Below are 26797 nucleotides of genomic sequence, written 5' to 3'. Positions count from 1 at the left end.
CTAAACCTCGATTCTGCTTGTTTCTCAATTCCAGGGGTGGCTCATCTTTCTCTGCGAATCAGGCCCGTCTCCGTGTTGCTCACACAGCTGGCTGACACGCTGACATCTTCATCAGATGAAGCTCTGCTGTATTTCTTCATTTGTAAAGCTTCATGTGGCTTTTCCTGGAAGTTCAGTGAAATGTGGAGGAGATCACACATGTCTCATCTCCCTCACTCCTGCTTTTGGATGGAATGGTTGAAAGAACAAGGGAGACAGCAAAGGAAGAACCCAGTTGTGGGCATCTGAGCGGAAGCTGGGGTCCTTGGCTACCTGCTGGGGTGGGAGCGTTTGGGGTTTCGGGACCCTCCTGCCTCATGTGGAGGTGGGCAGCCAGACAGCCACAGCCTGCTAGCCCCTTCTGGGGTCGCAGGTTTACTTCCAGCCCAAACCTGGACAAGCTGTTGCTCAGGTCAGAACTGACAAACGTTCCGCCGTCAGGATCCTAGTGAGGAGCCTGAGAAAATTAGCCCCCAGGTTCTGGGTATAATCTTTGGGTACTTACACTTCAGTGGTAAGTTTTTCCTTTTTGCCTCCTCCCACTACTCTGTGTATCCCCTTCCCCATTCACTGATTCCTACTGCATTCCCCCGTTCATTCCTCACCCATCCTTTCCTCTGTGCTCCTCTGCTCCTCCCTCCTCCACCGCGGCCCCTCTTTCTGTCTTCACGCGCTTTCTCTCCTGTTTCCTGGGCTCCTTCGCTTTTCCGGTCCTCAGTCTCTGTCTCCTTCTTCCTCTACCGTTTGTCTGCGACCAACGAACTTTCTGTTGCTCTCTTTCCTTTTCTTTTTTAAAGAATTTCTTGATGAAATGAGAAGAGGACTCAAAGGGGCTCCGGGAAGTCCTCGGCTGGGAGAAAACTTAGGCAGAAGCGCTTCTGATCACAGGCAGCCACTAAATTTGATTTGTAGTTGATCCTAAATGTAGGAAAAGATTTTCAATGACAAAACTCATAACGTGTAAGGATGAGGGAACCTGGCTGCATTTTGAGTTTGACTAATGGTTTCAAAGTGCTTTAAAGCGTTAGGCATTTGCCAGCCTTCCTTTCTTCCCCTAATCCTCAAACCCATGAGTTTTATGGGAAACATAATCCTCTTTTCTGATTCATTTACACTTAGCTCATCTGAGTATTGTTTTGTAAAAACCATCTAAAGTCCAAGAAACTTTATGAGATCTTTAAAGACTTTTTTTTTTTTGAACCAGGAAGTTGGATACTGCCAATATAAACGGACCTTGAAACCTAGGGGGCGTGGGTCCAAAAACCATGGCATTAAACTGGGTCTAGAATTGGCAAAGGCTGGTCCCCGTGCCTGACAGGAACTGGGCTTTCACTTTCAGAATAATAGTGAGTTGAGTGTTTAGATGATTAACCATCTCATATGGGTAACAGCATATTTTTCTAGGATCATCTTCCTAGTCATGTAGATAGCAAGAGACTGATGGTGGAAAACTGTTACTTTGCCAGTGTTTTCTGACTAGATTGGGGCTGCTTACTTATTACCAGATTAATAGTTGTGTATACACACATGTATACCGACCCATATGTAGATCCTTTAGGGATGAGACCTACAATCACACTGGAGATTCTTTGTGTGGTTACATTTCAGAGTTGATCTATGATATATCCGACTCTGTCATAAAACAGTTTGTAATCAGGCTGAAGATCCGTTGAATACCCACTTGTTTATTGCTTTGGGTCGAGAGAAAGGAAGCCTGCATTGTATCTTTTTTTTTTTTTTTTTTAAAGATTTTATTTATTTATGTGACAGACGGAGATCGCAGAGAAGCAGGCAGAGAGAGGAGGAAGCAGGCTCCCTGCTGAGCAGAAAGCCCTATGCGGGGCTTGATTCCAGGACCCTGGGATCATGACCCGAGCGGAAGGCAGAGGCTTTAACCCACTGAGCCACCCAGGCGCCCCTGCATTGTATCTTTTTTGACGGTGGAAAACATTTTTCTGCAGAGCCATGCAGCGTGGTTATGGTCATTGCTCTCCCCAAATGTGAGGCCTCAGGGTGACCTCGAGGCCCTCTGGAAACAGGCTCAAACAGGTGAAATGAGTTGCTCAACTTCCCCAGGGAAGCATGGTCGCAGCGACAGAGCCCAGAGTGTGGCTCCATATCCAGGCTCTGCCCTCTACAAGGCAGCTGCCTCTTACTGACTGAAACTGGTCCATCTGTGTGGGTCCTGTGAGTGGCCCCCAAGAAGAGTGTACCCGGCACAGCAGACTAAAATCTGGTCCTCTGGTGATGCTGTCCTTCACTGTTTCCTGAGATTTCCCTGCCTGACACCTCTCCTCTTCTGTCCCACTGCTTCAGAATGGACTTTGCTTCTAGACAACTCTTCCTCCCATGCGTTTCGACTGCTGCTGTATAATCCCTACTTGAGAGGTAAAATCTCTGTAGGCTGATTTGAATTGCAGGTAGGAAATATTTTCCCTCTATATTGTGAATTTTCCATGAGATCAAAAAGAATAATGGGTAGTACCGTGACACTGGCCTCATACAAATCAGGTCCTGTTTTATGAAGCTTTTATTATCATTATCTCAAAGTGTCACTTAATTCAGTTGTTACTTATTATCCTTATTTTTTAAGCTTTCATTTATTTACATCTTGTCTCCCTAACCAGATAGGAAGCTTCTCCAAGACAAAGGGGTTATGCCTTGGGGTTCTGTGTATGTGCAGAGGGTCAGCCTCTGTCCTTGCCTCAGTAGTTTCTGGGTGGATATTTACTAGCTCCTATCGTGTCTTTTTACAGAACTCAATGCTAGGAGGCAGTTTCTTGACCCACCCTCCTTCCTCAATCTTCTCAGCTAGTTCTCTTTGGCTTGGCTCAGAGACTGACCTTGAATGACCTCACTGATCCTGTCCATAGGGACCCCGGATGTTCTTAGAGCCACAGACCGTTAGTGCTGGAAAGTACTTTTAATCCAACTTTTCTGTAATGGAGGAGGAAGTGGAGGTTCAGGGATGAGAGGTGGACTGCCCGTGGTCTTTTGGCTCATTAGCTACAGTGTTAGGACTGAACTGCAGTCTTTCCCTCCAGTCCGGTGCTATTTAATCTATGGCAGTGGCTCTCTTGTGTTCTCACATGAAACTGGAGCTCAGGCAGATGCACTGAGGCCCCCCTCTGCCGAGTCAAATGCTGGAGGTCTTTCTCCAATGTACAGAAAAAAGAGATTAATGAATTATCTTCGACTTTACATTGTTTTCCATTAATTTTTTTTTTAAGCCATCATCACCTGCTACCAATTGTCTATGAGCCAATGCCAGCAGACAACAGGACAAGATTACCCACAAATAGATATGAACAAGAACAATCACAGCCTTGGAAGCGAAATCTCATTTTTAGTTTTAAGAAACTAGACTGCTATGCCTATGGGTTTTCTAATGCATTCATATAATAAACTTGTACATTCTGCCGGAGACACTGTTTTAAGTTCAAATGCTAGAGTATATCATTATTTCACCGCTTTCCCCAGAGAGCACTATGAAATCCAGGGACTGTCCCTGGAACATTCTGCATTTCCCTTAATGTGATTTTGGGTCATCGGCAGTGAGTGATCCTTCCCTTTCAGATGGGGGTCCAAGAAACTGAGCTCACCTTTTTAAAAAAATACTAAATGGCTTCGGGTTGTCATGGATCCCAAAGTCTGTATTCCTATTCTAAAGGCCTTTTCACCAAAAGCGGGATTGCTTTTGGGGTTGACTGACGCCAGCCGCGGTTTTCCCAGTCCACGCGGGCGCCCCCTGCTGCCCACCCCGCACCGTCGTCCACGCCGAGCTGGGAGTAGGGTACCAGAAGCTGCAGACCGAGACAGAGTCACGCGGGGTTTACGATCTCAAAGAGAACCATCTAAACGCTTTCCCATGGACAGCTCGGCGCCTTCGGAGCAGTCCTTCCTAGGGTTCGATCTGGTATTTTAATCCAACACCTCGCATGTATCCGAGCAAACACGGGTGAGAAAATGCCTTCCAAGCCATACGAAACGAATCCTGTGGGGCTTCCAGCAGGAAAGGACCGGTCAGTGGCTCTGCCGAATCCTTTGTCCTTCCCCGGGACACGGGGCCGGGGACCTCTGCCTTGCCGCCCCACAGTAACAATCTATGTGGATGTGGAGGGTGGCGGCGCGTTCTCGGGCTCATCTCACGCTTTCCCCAATTAGGATTTACTGCCTGACGTCACGTCTGCCGGAGATTGGCTGTTCGGATCTGACACTCGGTTCCACGGCGAGAGCAACTTTTTAAAGACTTTGCAGCCGCGGCTGCCTCCGAGCGTCCCGCGCGCTCACGCTCGCCCTCGCCCGCTCTGCCCCCGGCCCGGCGCGGCGCCCCCCTGCACCCGCGGCCACGCGAGCGGACCCTCACCTTGCGCAGCCCGCTCGCCTCGCCCCTCCCCTCCCCTCCCGGGCTCCGCTCCCCACCCCACCCCCACGCCCGCCCCCTCCTCCCCGCCGCTTTCGGCTGGGGTCTGGGGCCGCTCGGGCGCCCGCAGAACTTCCTCTCCGGCAACCGAGTTCTCCTCGTCCCGCCTCCCGGGCTCTAGGGCAGCCGGAGCGCGCGCGGGCGGCCGCACCGGGCGAGCCGCACGGCCGGGGGCGGGCGCCGGGGCAGCCGGCTCGGGCCCGCGATGGCGGGGCCCTGGCTCAGGTGGGGGCTGCTGCTCTGGGCAGGGCTGCTCGCGTCGTCGGCGCACGGCCGGGTGCGGAGGATCACGTACGTGGTGCGCCCGGGCCCCGGCCTGCCGGCGGGCGCCTTAACCCTAGGCGGGCCCCCGCGCCCGCGGACCTTCAACGTCGCGCTCGACGCCAGGTACAGCCGCGGCTCGGCGGGCGCCGGCGCCCCCAGCCGCGCCTCCCCGGGGGCCCCCTCCGAGCGGACGCGCCGCACGAGCCAGCCCGGCGGCGCGGCCCTGCAGGGGCTCCGGCGGCCGCCGCCGCCGCCGCCGCCGGAGCCGGCGCGGCCCGGGGCCCCCGGCGGGCAGCTCCACCCCAAGCCCGGCGGTCACCCGGCGGCCGCCCCGTTCGCCAAACAAGGCAGGCAAGTCGTGCGCTCCAAAGTGCCGCCGGAGAGCCAGAGCGGCGGGGGCTCGAGGCTGCAGGTTCAGCAGAAGCAGCAGCTGCAGGGGTAAGCCCACACCCTCCCTCCGCGGCGCGTGCGGCCCGCGCCCGGACCCGCGGAGCCGGGGCCCCTGGGAGCCCGGCGGCGGCCGTGGGGCTGCCTCCTCCTTCCCCGCCCGCCCGCGCCGCGCGAGGAGCCGGGTGTGGGAAGCCCAGGGACTTGGAGGACGGGCTCCGAGGGCATTGTTTCTCAGCTGCGGGTAAACACAAAAGGCATTTCTGCCTGGGGCGTAACCTCCTGTGCGCGAACCTAACTGCTCCTAGAAGATGGGCGGACGCATGAGGTCACTACAACTCACTCCCTCAGCATCAATTAAACTTTGCAACTCAGTTTAAAATTTTTTTCTAGTTAGTGAAACAAAAAACGTCCTGGGAGGGCTGGCTGTAAAGATCAGCCCCTGTTCGGTGGCCTGAAGCTTCTCAGCGTCCTAGAAATTGTGGGTTGAGCTTCCGTGCACCTGTGGGGTCTGCTTTCTCCGGGCGGGGGTGTCTCCGCACTGACAGAAATTTCGGTCGGAAAGTTTCTGTTACTGGGCGCGGATAAACATCCTTACTGCCCCCTTCCCCATTAATCACAGGTCCAGGGTATGGGGGATAGCTTTTTTTTTTTTTTTTTGCCCATTTGGTTCTTTTCTTCATGGCTAGTTCCAGGCATTGATGGTGATCTCACCCGTTTGGACGCTTCTCTCTCAAACTCAGATTGAGTTTCAACTGCGGGTGAGATAATGTACAAAAGACACTTGGCTCTACATTGGGGGTTAAGAAAATAACTTATGTGGATCTCGTTCTTCCCTCTTGTGTTATGCAGGCGTTTTGGTTCTCCTGTCTTCCCGTGATGCATGGTCTTTACCCTTCTCCCTGGGGACCCTTGGGCACTCCCCGCTTGGGCATCCTCAGTGTGGCTTAGGACTCTCTGGAAGCCAGAGGAATGTGGAAGCAGGAGGCTGGCTTGCAGGAACCCCTAGAAGCTTGGATTCTCTGGAAGAGAACGTTGCTACTGCTGGACTCAGAGGTCTTGCTTTGTTTTAGGGTCAATGTCTGTGGAGGGCAGTGCTGCCATGGCTGGAGTAAGGCCCCTGGCTCCCAGAGGTGCACCAAACGTAAGTTTCCCTGTTCAGTGTGGCCCTGCACAGTGGGCAGAGTGGGGCTGTCCACATGGGGGGTGAAGGATTCCACAGGGGTCACATGAAGGGGCTAATGCTGTCCTGGAGAAATTAACATCTGCAATGCAGTGTACCCCATCAGCCTCAGCCTTCATCACCACCCATAAAGGTTGGGTCACAGTAATGATGGTACGAGTGCGGCAATGTATTGTACAGAACTGGGCCATGGGTGTAGGGTTCCCTTGTCCCCAACTGAGTATTAATCATGGTCACACCGGCGGATCAGGAGCTAGGAAATATTTCCCAGTGGAGAATATGCCATACACCAAACCAGTACAGTGAACTCAAACCTGGATATGGATGAATGAAAAACTTCAAGTTGATGGCGGGAGGGGAATAGGTAGTAGGTGGCCCAGTTCTGGAATAAAATATCAGCAGTTTTTAAAGCTTTCTGAAAACAGCAATGAGAATCCTCCATCCTTGAGGCCTGATTGTTTCTCACGAGGTGACCACTTTGACAAGTAGGGTTTCCTTTCGTGCTTCTCCAATTAATTCACATTGTAGCAGTGTTTTAGAAAAATGTATTGTTGGGACATACAGGTTTGAGAACACCAGAGAACATTTTCCTGATCAGTGTAAAGTTAAGGATTCAGTGAAAACATATTTTGAGGCTCTGCTGGGTAAGTTGACTCTGTCTGTTGCAAATTAGAAATTTAAAAATCTTCCACTCAAACTTTAGCATTCTTAGGTGTTCTCAGCATGGAGCTTGAGCCAAAAACGTTGTGGATTGGAATCCAAAATTTAGGTGCTTATTGGTATTTAGCAACTAGGATTTAGCAATTTGCCTTATATATCATTTGGGTTTTAAAATACTGTTTTAATATTTTAAATATCTTGGGACACCTGGGCGGTTCAGTTGGTTGAGTGTCTGCCTTCAGCTCAGGTCATGATCCCAGGATCTTGGGATCGAGTACCACATCGGGCCTCTTTCTCAGTGGGGAGCCTGCTTCTCCTTCTGCTCACCGCTCCCTCTGCCTGCTGCTCGCCCCCCTGCTTGTGCTCTCTTTCTTCCCTCTGACAAGTAAATAAAAATAAAATTAAATTTAAAATTTTTAAAAATATTTGAAATTTAAATATTTAAAATAAAAGGTAGTTTGGATTTTAAAATACTGGAAAAAATTTCTCGTGCAGTCATTCTGGTGAACTTGCTTGTTAAAAAAATACCTTCACTCCTTGAAAGAAACAGGAGGACTTTGGCATAATGGCCTGGGTTTTGTAGAAAGGAATGTCTGGATGGGTTAGGATTTAACTGTGATCAAGGAGTAATGGCAGATATGAACTCACTCTCCGCCTCCTGATTATTGAACTCAAACCATTAGATCAGAAATGCTGAGGGTTGTAGGCATTTAAACTGTCATAATTTTTCACTTTTTCTTAGATTACACTTGACAATAGTGCACCAGCATTTTCTTGAATTTACGAAGAAATCAGGTCCAATTACACACAATTTCCTCCCTTCAGTATCTCCTTCTGCTCAAAACCTGATAGGATATCAGAACATGGAGATAACCCACCCATGACAACACCATGGCAGTGGGATGCTGCTGTGTAAAGACTGGAAATACAGAGCAGGATTTCATAGACAGTGGGTGGGTTCTCTTCCTTGATGCCCATTGGGATGCACCAAGACTTGAAGACATATACTTCACAAATGATGCAATCAAGTGCCTTTTCTGAAAAGGTTGTCTGAGGATTTGGGTCTCCAAAGGTGTCTCAGAAGATCCTAAGATGCCCTGGAAAGGAGAGCAGCCGGAGCTTCAGGAACCACTTCATGGCTTCCTGCTTCCCTGGGAGAGGGAGGCAAGGGCACAGTTGTGCCTAGGTTTGGCTGGGTTTGCCCTCTCGTGACCCTGGAAGAAGCTGCAGAAGGCTGTGGGTCAGAACCCTTACTGCGTGGTCCCAGAGGAGGCTGCTACATTGATTGAGTCTAACAGTACCTACAAGAAATATGCGTGGCTTTTGGTTTAGGTTCTCTTTCCGATTCCTAGAAGTTAGCCCTTGGATGGCATGGGGTCTAAGCACCGCAACATCCCTTTCTTTTTTGATGATCTTCAGCATTCAGAGAATTGGCCTTCCTATACTGCCCAGTCTGACAAGTTAATTCAGGCCCAAGTGCTAGAAATGTATAGCACAGCTCATTTCAGGAATAATTTTTAAAAGTGATGCTGGGGTAGGCCAGTGCCCAGTGTGAGGTAATCTACGTGCCAGGTGGTTATGTTTCAATGGGAGACTTGTTCTGAGTATGTGGGAGGACCAGAGAGATGAAGGACTCTTCTGCCTTTGGACAGGACGACTGGGGTTCCTGCTCATGCTGTGGAGCTTGTGTCCACGCTTGAGCCTTATGCTACTAGAAAAACCCCTGGCTGGGAGTTCAAATCCTTTGTGGCCTGAAGGGATTCACTCGACCTCTCTGACCCCATATTTTCCCATCCAGAAATGATTGTGCTAAAACCTTGCCCGCTTTGTTGGATTGTTCCAGGTATCCAGGTGAAAGAGAAAACGTATAAAAGCCTTGATGAAACCAGAAAGAGTCTTAGTTACTGTTGGATTAAGCCAAACAAATCCTGACTCATTACTTGGTTTTCTTTTTTTTCCTATGTGTGTCTCCCCAGCTGGTGTCATCATTGTTTTCTTTGTAAATAATATAGATATGGATCTGTTTTTGATGTAGTTTAGGGTCGGGGGGAAGGGGAAAGAGTGCTCAGGGGGTACAAAGTTTCAGTTACACAAGATGAATCAGTTCTGGGGATCTAATGGACATACTGTATCTGTCGTTAGCAATCCTACTTGAAATTTGCTCAGATTGTAGATCTTAAAGTGTTCTACTTTCTAAACGGCATTAACTGTATGAGGCGATAGCTATGTTAATTAGCTTGATTGTGGTGATTCTTTCACAACATACGTGTATATCAAAACATCACGTATTGTAAATATATACAATTTTTATTTGTCAATTAGTCCTCAATAATGCTTGGGGGGGGGCGAGAATAAATGAAAAAGCCAGTTACTCCCATGCTGTCCTGGCTTTGATTACCAAGAAAAAAGAAAGCAGTTTGTTCTGAATGATTTATTTTAATAGAACTTTAAAAGTGACCAAGTATTAGAGTATTTGTGTGTCTCTAGTTTTCTTTGGATAAAGCTTGCTATTTAGAGGCAAGAGTACTCCCCTAAGGTGTACATAATTAAATGGAAAAAATCCCGACACCATTTTTGTGACTGTAACTACTTCAGGAAGTGCTGGTGAACTTGGGATTGCAAAATAAATTGATTTGTGGTCTTTTTCCTCTCTCACTTCCTTATTTTGCTGAATTGAACAATTGCGCCTGAGTATTCTATATTGTCCTTAATACACAAACATGAAATTCCCCCTTAAGATAGTCGTCATCCTAAAATGGATATGCATGTTTAAACGTACCACCCAGGATGCCTCCTAATTGTCATTATATTTGGAGGATAATTGACAATTAGCTAAAGAATTTCAGTTTATATAGGTCGTGTCCAATGGATGCCAAAAATATTTCTGTGTGAGAGATCGGTTGTGTTTATGTTGTTCAGTTTGCTTAATCCAGTGAGGAAAATAAGGTGCCCCTGCAGCCAGACTGCATTGTTTTTAGTTGATTGAAACTTAATTTAAATGTGCCACAGGCAAATGCTTCTCAAGACTGCAGATTTAGTGAGCCTTGCATTGCAAATCCGATGTGAGCCTGGCAGGCAGCAGACCCACACTGCAGCAGGGAATGCCTTTGTGCGTCCACAAAGGTGGTTTTAGGGGCTCCAGCCACCCAGTCTTTTCTAGACGTGCCCAGTTGCATGTTAATGCTGCTTTTCTAGACATCCTTTGTGTGTGGACCTCTAGAAGCCGAATGTATGGTGCGGGATATGCCTTTTTAGTTCTTACGACTGAGATGATAGTGATCGTCTGTTTTGGGCAAAAGTGATGGCATCACATTTGTTCTCTTTCCAAAGAGTTAACATTTAGAGGAGGGTCTTTGTTGCTTAGACACTCTATCTTCCACTCGGGGCGTTAAATCCCTGATGGGTACTGTTTTTGCCTCTCCTCATTTTTGCATTTTTTCCCTCGGTTCAAACTGAACCTACCCCTTATTGGTTCTTGCAGTCTTTTTTGTTCCCTCCTCGGGGTAGGTGTGGGCTAGAGAGAGACACAGCCAGTGGGCTCAGCTTGAAAGGAGACCGGATTGGGAGCAGAGGACATAAAAGAGTGGAGGCAGATGAGGGTGAGGCCAGCTTGGTGGAGGGAGGAGGACGGAAGAGGAAAGCTGGCAGATAGGGGTCCCGTGCGGGTGCCTGGCACTTTGCAGACCCTCCGTAAACGTATGGATGGTTCTTTCATTTATTCAGCGGATATCTGCTTAGCTTTTACCATGTGCCAGGTTCTATGAATAGAGGAGAAATGCAGCCAGCTGCACGGAGTACAGGTCTGTTTTTACTCACTGAACTCATGGCACATCAAATGACTTGTTCTCTCCTTAGCAAGAAACAGAAAAATCGATATTCCATTGCTTTTCCATTGGCATTCAGCCCACACTGCTTTGGAAAACACACACACACACACCCAAACCTAGCAGTGTTCCGTAATTGTACGCAGAGGAGACAGCTACGTATACCCTTAGTGTGCAGAGACGCAGTGGATGGCATCCTCTAGGAGGGAGTAGTGTGGCCGGAGTTCAGGTGACCGAGAGCGCTCTTCAGGCCGTCTCCTGTTCCGCTTGGCTCCACGTTGCATCAGCCAAGCTTGGGAGTCAGGCCCAGAACGATTGCACATTTTTCGTATGCCTGCTATGGCCATTGACGGCTGCTTTGCCAATAGATCTGCCGTGAGGTTTTACCATGGCAGCTGCCGGGAGCAGGGGTGGGAGGGTCGGCTGGAAAATCTTGTCATGTGGCACAGACAGCCCGGCAAAGGGAGAGAGACCCAGAGGTCAAGTTCACCCTGGGTCAAATATGTGTTCTCAGCACTAGTTAAAACAAACATGGAGGAACCATAAATTCTGTGTTGCGATAGAGCTTAAACCTTGTCAGTGAAGGCCTCCTCCAGCCCTCGGGCCGGCCTGGACACCCTGCCTGCTCCTGCCTGGCCTGGTTTATTGAAGTGTTTCTCTGCCCAGTGAACCCTTGGCCCTTAGGAAGCCTGACTTGTTGAAAGGACCTTTGGCAACCTCGGGAGTTTGCCGTTTCTGACCCTGTTATTTGTTGTCTTGGATATGCCAAACATACTCAAACATGTTTGGGAGCTCGAACTGAATTTTCCTGAAACGCACATTTTGTTTCCAAGTCCTTCCCAGCGATGAGCAGGGGGAGCTGGAGTGCTTGGGGCTGTGTCATCCCTCTTAACACTGACCAAGATCAGAGCAAACACCGAGGTGCTGCGGGGGGAGGACAACTTGCAAAGTGCTTTCTTACACGTGGGGAGTGTTTTCTTGATCTTTGCACCCTGTGCGGGTGGGAGAGGCAGGTATGACTTATTACCTCCTTTCCAGGCAGGGGGGCACCTGCTTGGACCCTATCTCAGATCTTGTGGCTCCTGATTCCTGGTTCTTTCCGCTGCCTTGGGCTCCCTGGACATCCAGTGCCGGGGCCCCTCCTGTCAGCCTCGTTACGGGTTGGCTCTTATGGCCTGAATTCACTTGGTTGAGTTCAGTTCCCAAGCTGTGTGAGTTTGCAAGGGCTGGCCATAACATAGCACCACAAACTGGTGGCTTAGGACAGCAGAGCTTTATTGTCAGAGTTCTGGAGACTGGAAGTCCAAAATCAGGGTGTGGACAGGGTTATAGGTCCTTCAGGGCTATGCAGGAAGGGTCTGTTCCGGGTCTCCCTTCTTAACTTGCAGAAGGCCTTCTTCTCCCTGTCTTCCTGCATATCATCCTCCTCCTATGTGTGTCTGTCTTTGTGTCAAGTTTCCCCTTTTGATCAGGACACCAGACCTCCCCTAATGACCTCATTTTAACTAAATTACCTCCGTAGACTCTTGACTCCAAATAGGGTCCATATAAAGTCACACATGAAGGTACTGGGGGTCAGGACTCCAATACATTTTGCAGGGGGTGGGGATGGGAGGATATAATCAGCTCATAGAGTAAGGCCAAAGATGCTGTGCACATGACTTGAGAGGCAGGCTACTTAAAACTTGGCGTCCCGGGGCACCTGGGTGGCTCAGTCAGTTAAGTGTCTGCCTTTGGCTCGGGTAGTGATCCCGGGGTCCTGAGATTGAACTCCATGTTGGCCACCCTGCTCAGCGGAGAGTCTGCTTCTCCCTCTGCCACTCCCACTGCTTGTGCTCCCTCACTCTCTCTCTCAAATAAATAAATAAAGTCTTTTAAAAAAAAAGACTTGGCGTCCCTAGCAACGACCCAAAGATGAGAGGATGTAGAAGCCGAGTTGGGCCCCTCCCATGCAATCTGTGACTGCGGATCTGTCTCCGCGTTTTCCCCAGTGCAGGAGCTCTGGCTGTTCCGGGGAGTGGGAGAAATAACGAACAGGCTGCTGGTGATTTTGGTTATGACTGTGGCCATTTTTACGTGGCCTGTTTATAACTGTGGCACAGTGGTTAAGGGTCCTAGTCCTGGTTTTGGCTCAGGTCATGGTCTCAGGGTCTCGAGATGGAGCTTCGTATTGGGCTCTGGGCTCCCCTCAGAGTCTGCTTCAGATTCTCTCTCTCTCCCTCGCTCTTGCCCTCTCTCAAATAACTAAATGGATCTTTAAAATACTACCACTACTACTACACTACTACTACTTCTAGATTGGTGGTTCCTAAATGTGAATGTGCAATTGATCCCAGGAGGAGTTTATTAAACTGCTTTATGGAACCCGCGTCTCGGGTTTTTAGCAGGCACCGCAGGTGATGCTAATGAGGGTAGTCTGCGTTTTGAGAAGCAGTGATCCAGAAGGAACCCTTTCCTGGACATTATTTACAACTCTGTGTATGGATCTCTATTATTTATTTATTTTTAAAGATTTTATTTATATATTTGGCAGACAGAGATCACAAGAAGGCAGGGAGGCAGGCAGAGAGAGAGGAGGAAGCAGGCTCTCCACAGAGCAGAGAGCCCGTTGCGGGGCTCAATCCCAGGACCCTGGGATCATGACCTGAGCTGAAGGCAGAGGCTTTAACCCACTGAGCCACCCAGGCACCCCTGTATGGAACTTTAAAAGCCCAAGCACAACATTTAACAATTTAGGAACTCCTCAAGGCCAGAGCCCTTGGAATACTGGTTTAGCTTGGTGTTGAATAGTACATACAGAGATTACTGCAGATAAGTTTACTTCATGCAGTTTTTCTAGTTAGTTGAATGTCTGATAGATACATGTACATCATTGTAAGAGTTGAAAATATGCAAAATTGTTAACGATACATACATAGGTGCTCTTGAAATGTTTTTCAAAATGGTTTAAGCACTTTGAAATACATTGGTTCCCCCCCCAACTAGATGTTCTATTTTTAATTATAAAATATTTTAAATACACAAAAACATAGAACATAATACATCCAACAGCTGCCCATCAGGGTCATGTTTTTAAAAACTTCCCGATGTGGTCATTAAGCACATGATTTATAGATAAGGGAGAGACTACGGTCTTATCTTGCCCTAAATGCGTGTTTTACTAATGATGTTTCCTGTCTTGTTAGTGGAGAGAAAATAGTACATAATTTGTTAGTGTGACACAAATTAGTTGTTTCGGGACTTATGGAAAAACCCATCAGAGCTGAATGTATTTGTATATGCTCATGTGTACCTATTAATTTGCCTCGCTTATTAAGGATTGGACATTTCATGTAGGCACAGTGCATCGGATGTCAAGAATCTGTGTGCCTAAGACAGTGTGGTTACGCGAAGGGAATACTGCCGATTACTAGTTCCCCTCCCCCTCCCAGCCTACCTACCTTTCTTTGCCTTCCTCCTCTTTCTCCCCTTACCAGGTCTGTATTTTCTTACCCTGAACCAGAAGGCATTGTAGGTCATTGGTTAGAAGTTCAGTGCTTGGGGGCACTTGGATGACTCAGTCGGTTGAGAGTCTGACTCTTGATTTCGACTCAGATCATGATCTCAGGGTCATGATATTGAGTCCCATGTTGGGCTCCATGCGAGCATGGAGTCTGCATTAAGATTCTGTTTCTCCCTCTGTTCCTTCTCTGCCATCCCACTTTTTAAAAAGAAAAAAAAAAAGAAGTTCAGTCTTTGGAGTTAGGATACAGGGCTCCTGTCTGGATGTGAACACCTCGTCACTGTGAGACCAGGGAGGTGGGGGTGGGGGGGAAGACTAGGTTACCCCGTGGACAGAACTGCTAGAGTAATTGTCTGGACCACCAGAGGCTTGTTGGGGAACCAACAAGTAACATACATTACTTCATGTTGGTTCCCCAACAAGCCTCTGAATGGTGGTCCAGACAAACGTGCATGCCGAGCTGGACTCCTGCCCAACTGTATTCAAGCTCTCCGGGGTTTCCATTCTGCCCTGGTGCACCCCCTCCCGGGCACCCCTGCCTTTTACACATCCCTGTTTGTGTTTCTCAGGTCCCCTGGTGAACACCATGGCTCCCTCTTCCCTTCTCTCAGAGGACCGTAATTTCACTCTTTCTTGGCTCTGGGGATAGGTGGACCCGGCGGGGAGAGGCGTCGGTCTCCCCATCAGTGTGGAGCGAGATTTTCTCTGTGTCACATTAAGCACCCAGGCTCCGTTCCTTGTGGTGGCATCAGCGCTAACCCTAACTGAATTGAATAGAGTTGGACTAGCGTCTCTCCGATGTTGTATGCTAAATACTGTCCTCGAAACCCTGTCTAGAGAATTCTCCTTCCTTTCTTCTTTGCGTACTGTCACCTTTTGGCAATCATTTCCATTTGGATTTCTTTGCCCTTGTGCTTCTCCTTGCCTGCCAGACACTGCTTATTATGACAGCGTTTCAAGGGCACACCACCTTACTCTGTTTCCTCCAGCTTTCTTTCTGGAGGCTGCCCTGGCATGGCCCAAACTTTAAGACAACTTTTCCTTTCTCCCTGCCAATTTTAGAATCTTTCTGCTCAACATCATCTGATAGAGATTTGGGACCAAGTAAAATGAATGTTGTATGATTTTCCCTGTAATTTTAGATCCCTGAATACTGCTCTTGGCCAGCTCTCCTATTCCCCGTGGCTCCCTCACTGCACCACATTTGAGTAATATCGTTGGCACAGACGTACGTAAACAGTTTGCGAAATGTCATGTTTTGTAAATTAGATGGATGGGCTGGTTTCTGAATCCGTGCCATTGGTTCTGCTGGACCAGAGGAAAGATGAGTTTGGCTCATGGATGGGAAGATGAATTTGAGGAAGGTGTTGCCACTCTGGGATTGACGAGGGCCAACCGAACTGATGGGATCTGTTCCTCAAAGGGGAGAACTAAAGGCTGGATGTATTTTGGTGATGAGTTAAGGAACGATCTTCACAGAGGAGATAGTTGTTCCGAGGTGAGAACAGGTAGCGCAAAGTTATGGGAGAAGGTAGCTCTGGCCCTGTGCAGGGACCTAGAAGTGAAGTTGGTTGCGTTATCTGAGAGGGCCAGAGAGATAGGTGATCAGGGAGCTAGAGCTATATCCTGGTCAGGTCTTGTGGGCTGTGGAAGGCCATAAATAACACAGGGAACTTGTAAATGCAGGTGGATTTTATTGTTAAGGAATAAAACGCAATACAGGATTTGTTTTTTTACAGCACCTCTTCGAAGTCATGGACAAAGAATGATTTAAATTGAAAATTCATTCAATTTTTTTTCTATTGATGTAATTTTTTTTTTTAATGGATGAGAAAAACTGCATATGGAACAGTGAAGGCCAGTGGCACAAATGACCATCATAACCTGACTGACTGCGTTGTGCCCAGATCACCAGACCAGCCCCTGGGCTGATGGCAGCCCCAGGCCTCTGCCAAGCTCTGGGAGACACGAAAGGTGAACGGTTCTCCAGAGCCACTGGCCAAGATTTAGGAAGAAAGCTTGAGGGTTAAGAAAAGAAAAGCCTCTGGTCACTGCTGTGTTCAATGGCAAATTAGTGGGGATCTGCATATGGGTCTAAATTTTAAAAAATGTTAAATTCTTTAAAAATGACAGCTAAGAATCCCATTTGCCACCATGGCAAATTCAGAGAGCAGTTAGGATGTGTTAAATTCAGAGTATACAATTTTTGGAATACACTGGAATGCTGTTCTGAGGTTTCGTTCAATGCACCGCTCCAAGCCCCATCTAATTTGACAAATTGTGGGGCGAGCCTGGGGTAGGAGCAAAGGCCACCTCGGCTGGGCCTTGGGGGCAGTTGCTCACTGTCCCTGGGAGATTTTGTTCTTGTTTGTAAATGAGGTTAATAATACTGTTGGCTAGCCTCCCGTTTTGTAGTAAACATCAAATAAAATGAGGTTCATGAAAATGCTTCACAAAAAAGCTGTCAAAACATGCGGTGATGTTATTATTAAGTTTTTTCCTGGCTGTTCCGTGAGAAGTTTTCGGTTTGGGGAATTTTTTTTTTAAAGGTTTTATTTATTTGAGAGAGCGAGTTAGCGAGAGAGCACAAGCTGGGGGAAGGGCAGAGGAAGAGGGGAAGCAGACTTCCCACTGAGCAGGGAGCCCGACTCGACTGGGGACTCCATCCCAGGACTTGGAGATCATGACCTGAGCCTAAGGCAGATGCTTAACCAAATGAGCCACCCAGGCGCCCCCAGTTTGTGAAATTTTTGTCTATAATGTGTTGGTATATTTGTTGTCTTGAAAAATTGGAGGCTTAGTGTATTACAGTAGGTTTTTGATGATTACAGATCTGCGTCTTACATCTTTATATTGATGGGGCTGTTTACCGAAGGTTAATAGTCTCTGTGGGGAATGGCCTGGAAGTAGGTTTGAAAATAAACAAAAATACCTAAATCCCCACTTTTATGCCCCCTCCACTCAGTTGACTGGCTTTGTCCCCTTAAAAGTAGGGTGTAAGCAAAGACAAGTATCCTTTCAAGAGAGCTATGTTTCTTTCTTAACTGTGATAGTGAAAAGATTATGTTAACTTAGTCCAAAATTTCTTGGTAATTGGAGGTGAAATAATATGGATGATAAGGAAATTAAAGGCAAGGACCCTGTTTTTGTTTTACTTTTTATCCATTAGGAAGTTGGCCTACACAGTGGTTCTGTGTGCACAATAGACCCTCAGTAAGGTCTCTTGATTAATAAGCATTACAAGTCACGTTTGTTTCTGAGGGAGAGACCAGCTGAAATTCATTTAAATCAGTGGCTACTGAGATTATGTTATCAAGCAGGTCCTTTTGTAGGAGAGACTGTATATTACAGCCAATCTTCCTGTGTAACCATTTTTAATGCTCAGTTTTGAGTCTTTGGGGCTCTTTCTTGGGTAAAATTGCCCCATTCCGTCCGATAGTATAGACGGCTTGACTGGCACTCCACAAACCTGGTGGTTCTCAAGAGTGTGGTCCCTAAACCAGGGATAGTAGTAGTGCCTGGGAACTTGGAAATGCAGAGTCTCAGGCCCTGTCCTGGACAGGCTGCACCAGAAACTAGGCAGGGGGCCCAGCACTCTGTGTGTGTGTGTGGTTTTTTTTGTTGTTGTTGTTGTTGTTTGTTTGTTGTTTTTAAGATTTTATTTATTTCAGGTAGAAACAAGTGAGACCACATGATCGGGGGTGAGGGGCAGAGACGGAGAAGCTAGCTCCCGTCTGAGCAGGGAGCCTGATGTGGGGCTTGATGCCTGGACCTTGAGATCATGACCTGAGCGGAAAGCAGATGCTTAACTAACTGAGCCACCTGGGCGCCCCCAGCGCTCTGTGTTTTAACGGGCCTTCTGGGCAACGCTAAAGCAGCTGGGTTGAGAACCAGTGCTCTAGATACACCCAGTCCCTCCTCCTTTTCATCGTGTAGACAGAGGAGGGGTGCAGGGAGGTTGGTTCCCTTCGGTTCTAGGCCTTGGGGACTAGAAGCTTGTCTTCTCGCCCTTCTCAAGGGCATGAGGGCAGCTCCCCAGTCTCAGACGGGCACCTTGTAATCCAAGCCGTGCACATCACTACATGTTCTGTTCTGCACGCTCCTGGCGGGGACCTCAGAAGCCATTTTGCCATTCAGTGAATGTGTGTTTGTTCCTTTGGGACTTTCTAGCTCTTTTCTGTTCTTTACTGTGGATGACGCTTAAATCACACTTCTTCATATTCTTCATAGCTGCTTGTATCAAGGTGTGGTGCCTGGACCCCTTGTGTGGTCCCCCTTGGGATGTGTAACAAACCAGGGTGTGGGGCCCCACCCCAGTCTTACCAAACTGGAGCCCTCAGGGGTGACCCCATGAGCCTGATTTTCACAAGCACTTAAGGACCAAGCCACACTGAGGGTTGAGGATGCTGGGCTTAAAGGGGGTACACCAGAATAAAAGATGCAAAAGGCCAGGAATGAAGAGAAAGGTATTAACAGCATTAGTAAAAGTAACAGAAGTGAATGTGACATTTTGTTTTGGAAGCAGGTGCCATTACTCGTTTCCAAAATAGTTCAAAAGTGAAATGAAGAGCGAGCTCTTGTCCAGAACATGCCCTCAGCGTTGGCCGGGACCAAGCTTTCTTGTGTGAGGATGAGGACGTTGGGATGGAGAAGGGATGAGGCGGTGTTGCTTGGCCATTCCTTGGGGTCCTGCTGGCTCCGTCCTGCACGTTGCTGAGGGAATGCATCAGATGTTTGGAAACAGCCCAGTTAAGAATTTCAGCAATGAGCCACACTTTTATTAGATGTGTTTTTAGGAAAGGAATTCCCTGTTATGAGACCAGGAACCTTTGTAGAAAGAGCTGAAAGAGTTGCTTTACTTTTCCTGTGAAATAGGGGGTCCCCCCCCATTAGGTATTTTTGTTCTTTCTGCAAAATAAATGAATGCAAAGACACTTCACCTGAATATCGAGAAAAAATTAGGTAAAAAAAAATATCTATTTCCTTTCCAAGTAGAAAGATTTGGTGGGGAGCGGGGGCGGGGGCAAGGCTTATTTAAATCATCAGTTTTTGTGATAATGGTTCTACCTGGTTGAAAGTAATTATTTTATCTTCTTTTCCCAATGTGAGCAAATTTTCTGCATGTTACTTTTGATAAAGCACCCAAATGTTTATCCTGTAGACAAGCACAGCCTTAGAAAACGGTATTCACATTTTGAAAAGACCCAAATTTGAGGAATTGCTGGGTTTTAAAAATCCTTAGTTCTTACTCCTTTGGTCTTAGTGTGGGTAAACACTTTTTTTTTTTTTTTAAAATAACTGCTAATGTTTTAATAGTTGATTCGTCTCTCTATATATGTCCTCGGAAGTCTATTTCTTGTGTTGACCTCAACTTTTCATTTCCCCTCACTAACTCTGAAGCGCCTACTGTGTAAAAGGCCGGGAGCTAAGACTGCAGTCAGGACGTTGCTCTGCGGGGCTCACAGCCCAAGTGGAAGGCCAAGAGGGTCGCAGCACTAGGATTGTGGCAGATACGCCTTAGTCTAGTTCCCTCCCCTCGAGTGCGGGCAGAACCTCCAACTCGCTTCCAGTCAGTAGTATTCTGTTCTAGGCAGAGGTGATGGATGTCCCCTCCTTGGTTATGTTACGTTGTATAGGACCCTTTCTTAGCTGATGCCAGTGAGAGAGTTCTGGCTGGCTTGGAAAAAGGAAGCTGCCCATTGTGCTCGTGGCTTGCCTTGGAGAGAGCCACAGGGCAGGAAAGTGGGGGTGGTCTCTCACCGGTAGGCAGGGTGAAGCTGGAGCCCTCAGTCCTATGGCCACCAAGGAAATGAATTCTGCCAACTACCTGAATGATCTTGGAAGTAGTCTTCCTCAGTCCAACCTCAGATGAGACTGCAGCCTGGCCGACACCTTGATTCAGGGTCTTGAGACCCTGGAGTAGAGGACTTACTTATTCTGTGCCCAGACGACTAACTCATGGAATCTATGAGATAATGAATGTGTATTCTCGGAAGGTACTAAGGTGTTGATAACTTCTTAGACAGTAAGAGGAAACTAATACCAGGAAGGATGTGTAGATCTTGGAGGGTCCTGCCTGGAGGCCTCCAGGCCCGAGGGCAGTGGGCGTCTGTAGGATGCTATAGGAGAGATGATGGACTGGAGGTCATTTTAGGCAGGACCCTTTGGTCTAAGTGAAAGATACACAGACCAGCTAAAGGAAAAGAGGCTGTTTATTGGCAGGTAACTGGGGATCCTAAAGTTTATGCTGGCTTCAACCCTTACTGGATTCAGGGGTTCAAATCATCAAATCAAGACCAAACCAGCTACATCATTTACAGGGCCCAGTGCAAAATGGAAATGGTAGGAACCATTGTTTAAAAAAAAGCATTAGGCTAAGTGTTACCTATTGATAGTTTCTAAGCAAGAATAAGCATAACCAAGTGTAAATCTTGCATTATCACCATTTTGGGAGCTGCTGTGTCAGTCCGTTATTGTGCTTACCAATATTCTGTTCATATGCATTTGGCAGAGGTCTGGCTGGGTAACTCGAAGTCTCCTGTGTCTATGGGGTGTTGTGATCTCCAGGCATTCTGTGGGACAGGACTGCTTCTAGAGCTCCTGTTTAGTTTTCAGATTTCAACCCAGGGATCCATATTTATATCATATCATATGGGACAAGTACTGGGTATGTAAAAATGCACTTTTTAAAGTGCGATTCAGTTTTAGTAACCTTTCTGTGAAGTTCTAATGGAGTTCCATTTAAAAAAAAATGTCACTTGGAAACAAATAGAGTGAGTTTTCCAAAGCTTAACACAGTTGGGTTGGAGTGATCTTACCCTTTACTATTTCCCTAGATGCTTGCATGAAGACTGATATCTGGGTCCTTAACCACATTTTCATGGATTTGGATGCTTTTCCTATAGGTTTCTTGAACACCGCTTTTGAGGACTGTTTTATAAACTGTTGCGTAGATTGAGGTGTGTATGGGAGTCATCCCCAGGTTCTCTGGTCTCATTCATAGCACGGCATTGCAGAGCAGCTGCGTGGGTCAAGTTATGTTTCATTAGTAAACGTTATGACTCATTTTGGACTTCAGATCCTACCTGTCTGTGCAGCATTTTCATCTGGGTAGGAGACCACTGAGGCTTTTGGGTGACACGTCCACATGCCTGTAAGAGAAGTCAGTCGTCCTGGGACCGTTGGAGGGAAGCAGATCTGCTGCTTTGTTCATTCTTCATGGTGACGGTTCATCCCTCACAGATCAACCGTTTATTTTCAGAGATTATAATGGCTACTCCCCCTGGCTCAAAGTGGGATTACTCAGTTAATAAAGATAGCCGTAGCATATTTTTGAAAGTGCGATGACAAAATTTTGACTCGGGCAAAAGAGAGTGTTTATTTTGTTTCGCTTGAGATTGTTACTCATTTGACTTTTTATCTCCCGTTGCAGAACTTGTTGTGGATAGTTATAAAAGATGACCTCACATTAGCTTCTCTTTTTTTTTTTAATATTTGTCCACATCAGTGCCTGTAACTACAGAGGATTCAAGCCCATGCCTTTTTCTCAATGGACCTCAGGTGTCCAGGATTGCATGAATCCTACCTTTTGGTTCATTGTTCATTATCATTATTACTTGCAGGCAAACCTTTATGAATCTAAGGGCTTAAATAATCTGTCTTAGAGTTGTGTCATTGAACTTCATTGAAGTTTGCAAAGCAATCACGTCCTGAATTATCTACATATTAAGCTGGCTTTTGATGGATCTGGAAAATGTTTTAAAATCACATGTAGAAGGAAAATGAGAAAAACAACGGTTTGGGATCAGAGGACGAACTCTCTGGCTTCTTTGACTTTTTATGGCACAACTTCAGGGTTAAGGGACAGTGATGCTTGGCTGAGCGACACAGGGTAAGGTTTCAGGACACTGTTTTCAGTTGTTACAAGATGGTACGTGCTCATCATCTTCAGTGGGCGAACTGGGTGGCTTAGGCTCCTATTTGGAAATGACCTAGGAAGTCAGACATTTAATTCAACTCCCCCATCCCTGTTCTAACCCAGGCATCCTCCAGGCTCTTACAGCGCAGGCCAGCGAGCCTGTACTTGAATCCTTTTAGAGAAAGAAGCTCATTTTTCCCCGATACCCCTTTTATTTGACATGCAACTTTGTGAAAAATAAAACTGATTTTTGTGTTGCTGAAGTGTGCTTTTTAAAAAATAATTTTAAAAAATTTTTATGAACATAGAATGTATTATTAGCCCCAGGGGTACAGGTCTGTGAATCGCCAGGTTTACACACTTCACAGCACTCACCATAGCACATACCCTCCCCAGTGTCCATAACCCCATTACCCTCTCCCTACCCTCCTCCCCCCGGCAACCCTCAGTTTGTTTTGTGAGATTAAGAGTCTCTTATGGTTTGTCTCCCTCCCGATCCCATCTTGTTTCATTTACTATTTTCCTATCCCCCAAGCCCCCTACATTGCATCTCCACTTCCCATATCAGGGAGATCATATGATAGTTGTCCTTCTCCGATTGACTTATTTTGCTAAGCATAATACCCTCTAGTTCCATCCACATTGTCGCAAATAGCAAGATTTCATTTCTTTTGATGGCTGCATAGTATTCCATTGTATATGTATACCACTTCTTCTTTATCCATTTGTCTGTTGATGGACATCTAGGTTCTTTTCATAGTTTGGCTCTTGTGGACATTGCTGCTATAAACATTCAGGTGCACATGCTCCTTCGGATCACTACGTTTATATCTTTAGGGTAAATACCCAGTAGTGCAATTGAAGCATGCTTTCTTATAAGTTCTGTCCATTTGCTAGAGTTGGTTTTTACTTGTAGGTGATAAAAAGGAGTCCTCATGTGGATAAGAAATTTTTCAAAATATTGGAAGAGGTGAGATGATTATAAACAAGCTTATAACTCTTGTTTCTCCTTGATAGCATCTGAAAACATCTGCTAATACCAGATGCTAGTACCAGTTGTGTGGGAAGCACTCTTCTAGCGGGCGCTGGGGTAGAAGACCTTTGTGGGGACACAAGGAGGGTTTGGTTCCTACCAGTCAAGAGTCAGCCCAGTGTAAGATAGATCTGAAAAGCACCTGGGCTGATACAAGTGCGGATCAAGTGCCGCTGGGCTTCAAAGGCAAGAGACTGATCTCAAACTCAGTCAGGCGTGTTAGCCAAGCTCCAGAGCAGGATCGGGAGGGAGTCGAGACAGCCGTAGGGTGTTTTTGGAGGCTGAGTCTGGGAGTAGGGCCTTCCAGGCAGAGACCAGTGTGAACAAAAGCCCAGCGGTGAGAACCAGAAGTTGTGTCCTAGAAGAGGATTTCCATTTGCTCAGACTATAGGCTCCTTGGAGAGGACGGAAGGTGGGGGTAGGGGGGTGAAGTGGTAGGTTGAGCCCAGAGCCCGGAGAAGCTTGATTCCTCACCTCCTTTGTCTGTCCAGCAGCACCATGATTCCATGGCAAGGGCACAGACCTGGATTTGAATCCAGGTCTTGTCCTAGAACCTCAACGGCGGAGCCTCAGATGGAGATCTGTGTCCATCATAAAGGGGGTTGCACGACATGTGAAGAATCCAGCACCCTGCCTGGTACTTGGCAGAGTCCTGGTGAACAGCAGCTGTTAGGATTTCTGAGTTTGACAGGCTTAGAGAAGCTGGGGGGCGACGTGAACAGACCCTGCCGTGGGGATGCGGGGGCGTTTTCAGGGGAAATCCACCTCCGAGGCGGTGCTCCAGGTTAGGAAGGAAGGTGTTAGAAAGAGGCGGCACAGACGTGGATTGAGGAGGAAGACCCAGATTTCAGGTTTTGGGCGGGAGGGAGAAGGGAGAGAAGTTGCTTCAGGATTCTGTGGGGGAAGGAGGGTGGGCCCGACGGCTGTGGCGGGTGTTGGGTGTTGGGCACGCTGCCGTGCGGGATCTGGCAGGCCCTCCAGGTGGAGAGAGAGGCTGGGCCTGAGAGGTGAGCTGACCAGTGGGGAAATTCAGTCCAGGCGGGTGCACGAGGAGCCGGGACCTAAAAGGGGCTCATTTAAAAGCAGAGAAAGGAATGAATTCAAGAGACACAGTGAAAGCAAACTTGGCGGCGACAGTCTGACAGATGATTCCCGGTGTCTTAAGAGTTCTCAGGGAAAACCCAACACAATCGTCACATTGTTTTTACACACGCACGCACACACACACACTCACTCTCTATACACAAGTTCAATCCAAACACCATCTATTATTTAGGCCTGTTAGTTTCCTCAGAAAAAGCCTTCAGGAAATCCTCTGCTCTCCCAGAGAATGTGTCTATATTTAGAAGACTTTTAGAGAAAGCCTATTGTTAAATTCTCGTTTACTGGCTAATCACTAAGAGACTGTAGAAATGTAAATCACACGGCCATAGGGAGTGGGCAGTGGGAAGAAAGCGGCCGTTTTTATTCTATTGAAGACCATGAAGTAAAAACATGATTTGGTCCTTTGTGACCCCCCGGGAACCCAAGAAGGGTGGCACTGGCAGCGACCACAGGGATCCTCTTGTATAACGAAAAGGGAGCTGAGGCCCAGAGCATTGTGACTGGTCCAGGGTCACACAGCTCATTAGAGGCAGAGCCTGTAGCCTGATGCTAAGCATTCCTGCCGCTTGAATTAACCCATTCTTCCCAGGCCAGGACCTTGGGGCTATTTTCCCAAGTGGGTGGCCCAGACGCAGGGGTCTTCAGTGAGGAATGTGTGCTTGTGTGCCTGTGCTGGCCCATCCAGCTGCAGGACTCGAGACCTGGACTGTGACAAAGAACTGAGGGCCGACCTGCATGATCATTGCTATACCCTCATGACTGTGAGAAGAGCTTTCTAACAAGTGTCCCACAGAGGAAAGGGCTTAACGTGAAACATGAACCCCCTGTCCTTGGCAGTCCTGCGGCAGAAGCTGTCATCCATCCGTCTGCTCACGTTAACAGTAGTTAACATTCCCTGAGAGCTGACCGTGTGCTTGGCACAGTTCTGCATGTGTTCCAAGGCTTATATCTCATTTTATCCTTAGTATCTCTATGGGACAGGTACAGTCATGATGCTGATTTTATGGGTTAGGAGAGTAAGACCAGAGAGATTGTCGGTAGGGTAACCTGCCCACAGTGACACAACAGGGAGTGGTGGACCAGGATCATACCCACCCATGGGACCCCAGAGCCCTCAGGCTTACTCCGTGCTAGTGGGTCTCAGTCTTTGTTGCCAGTGGAGTATCTGGGGAAGATTGTAAAAATCCCAGGTCTGAGGCTACGTCCCATATTAGTTGAATCAGATTCTCTGAGGGTGGCACCTTACATGAGTATGTTTTTTATATGTTTAGTGTTTTATATCCATATCATATCAGTGTACCTTACAAAGCCTGCTTGCTGTGGGGTCTGCAGGTGGGTAGGGTGGGAAACCAGCGCTTGCCTGAGTATTTTTTTAAAAGCTCTGCAGATGATTTCAAAGGGGCAAGGTCGAGAACCATGGATCGGTGCCACAGCCAGTGGGTTAGTGGAGCGCCGTGCTTTTCAGACTAACGGGCACGGGAATTTCCCGGAGGTCGTGTTAAAATGCAGCTTGTGATCCAGAAGGTCTGGGCTGGGCCAGAGGTATGGCATTTCTTACAGGTGCCCAGGGGAGGCTGTGTGATTACTCTTTGAGTTTCCTTTATTGGCTGAAGACTAAGCATCAAGGTCCCTTCCAACTCTAAGAGTCGAAGTCTCTGCTGTCAGAACTATCCCGTGTTTGTGGTCTTACTGAGTAGCAGCCCTCTGCTGAGTGCGTTACAGACATTATCTCCTGTTCTCTTAGCAACACCCAAAGGAGATACTGTTTCCCCCATTTCTGAGATGAGGAAATGGAAGCCTCATGAGTTTAGCCAGCATCCCGACCTGAGTCTTCTGAATCTAACACGTGTGTGATTAACCACCTTATCCCACCTTATACACATAGATGTTGTTCCCAAGACGGGCTTCTGTGGCAGGTCCTCTCTAACCCCGTGCATTAGGTTTACAACCCGAGAGGAAAGGCTCCCAGGGAACTCAGTGGTTACCTGGAGCTTTTCTGGTTCCCCGTGGCCTTTTTCTCTTTTCCTTCTGGTGGACCTAGTAGTGGCTGCTGAGAAAGTGTCTCACGTGTGCAGTGGTGGCATCTTATCATGAAGTGTGTTTGGGATGTTCAGACTGATTTCCAGTAAAATTGGGTGTCAGTCCCAGAAATGTTGATTGCATTTACAAGAGGCAAATTCTCGATCCATGTGTGGTCTCGGGCTTGGTGGACCACACGAGTCCCTTTTGTGAAGCTTGTTGAGCTGTAATTTTTGGGCTCTTTCCCAGGACGCCTGTGGATTGGGCCTGGTGACATGCTTTTGAAAGTTCCTCAGACTGTTCTGATGTACCTAATATTTAAAACCATGGTCTTCATGGTTCTCCAAGTGTGGTTTCTGGGCTGTCAGCATAAGCATCACCTGAGAACTTGTTAGCAATGCAAAATGTGGGGCCCTACCCTAGACGTGTTGAACTAGAAAT

General features: G+C 47.5%; 1 protein-coding gene across 2 annotated transcripts in view; it reads left to right on the top strand.

The window, feature by feature from the left end:
• Positions 1–4667: 4667 nt before the first annotated feature.
• Positions 4668–26797, top strand: part of LTBP1 (latent transforming growth factor beta binding protein 1) — a gene marked incomplete at its 5' end in the record, with an annotated part of 397053 nt that continues 374923 nt past the window's right edge. For both annotated transcript variants that reach the window (XM_080814316.1, XM_080814315.1), the window contains 2 exons: positions 4668–5164; positions 6187–6257. In XM_080814316.1, coding sequence (XP_080670442.1) covers positions 4668–5164; positions 6187–6257 — 568 coding nt within the window. The remainder of the gene's footprint in view (positions 5165–6186; positions 6258–26797) is intronic.

Source organism: Martes martes, assembly GCF_963455335.1.
Source record: "Martes martes genome assembly, chromosome: 9".
NCBI classification, from domain to species: domain Eukaryota; kingdom Metazoa; phylum Chordata; class Mammalia; order Carnivora; family Mustelidae; genus Martes; species Martes martes.
This window is presented reverse-complemented; position numbering and strand designations above follow the sequence as displayed.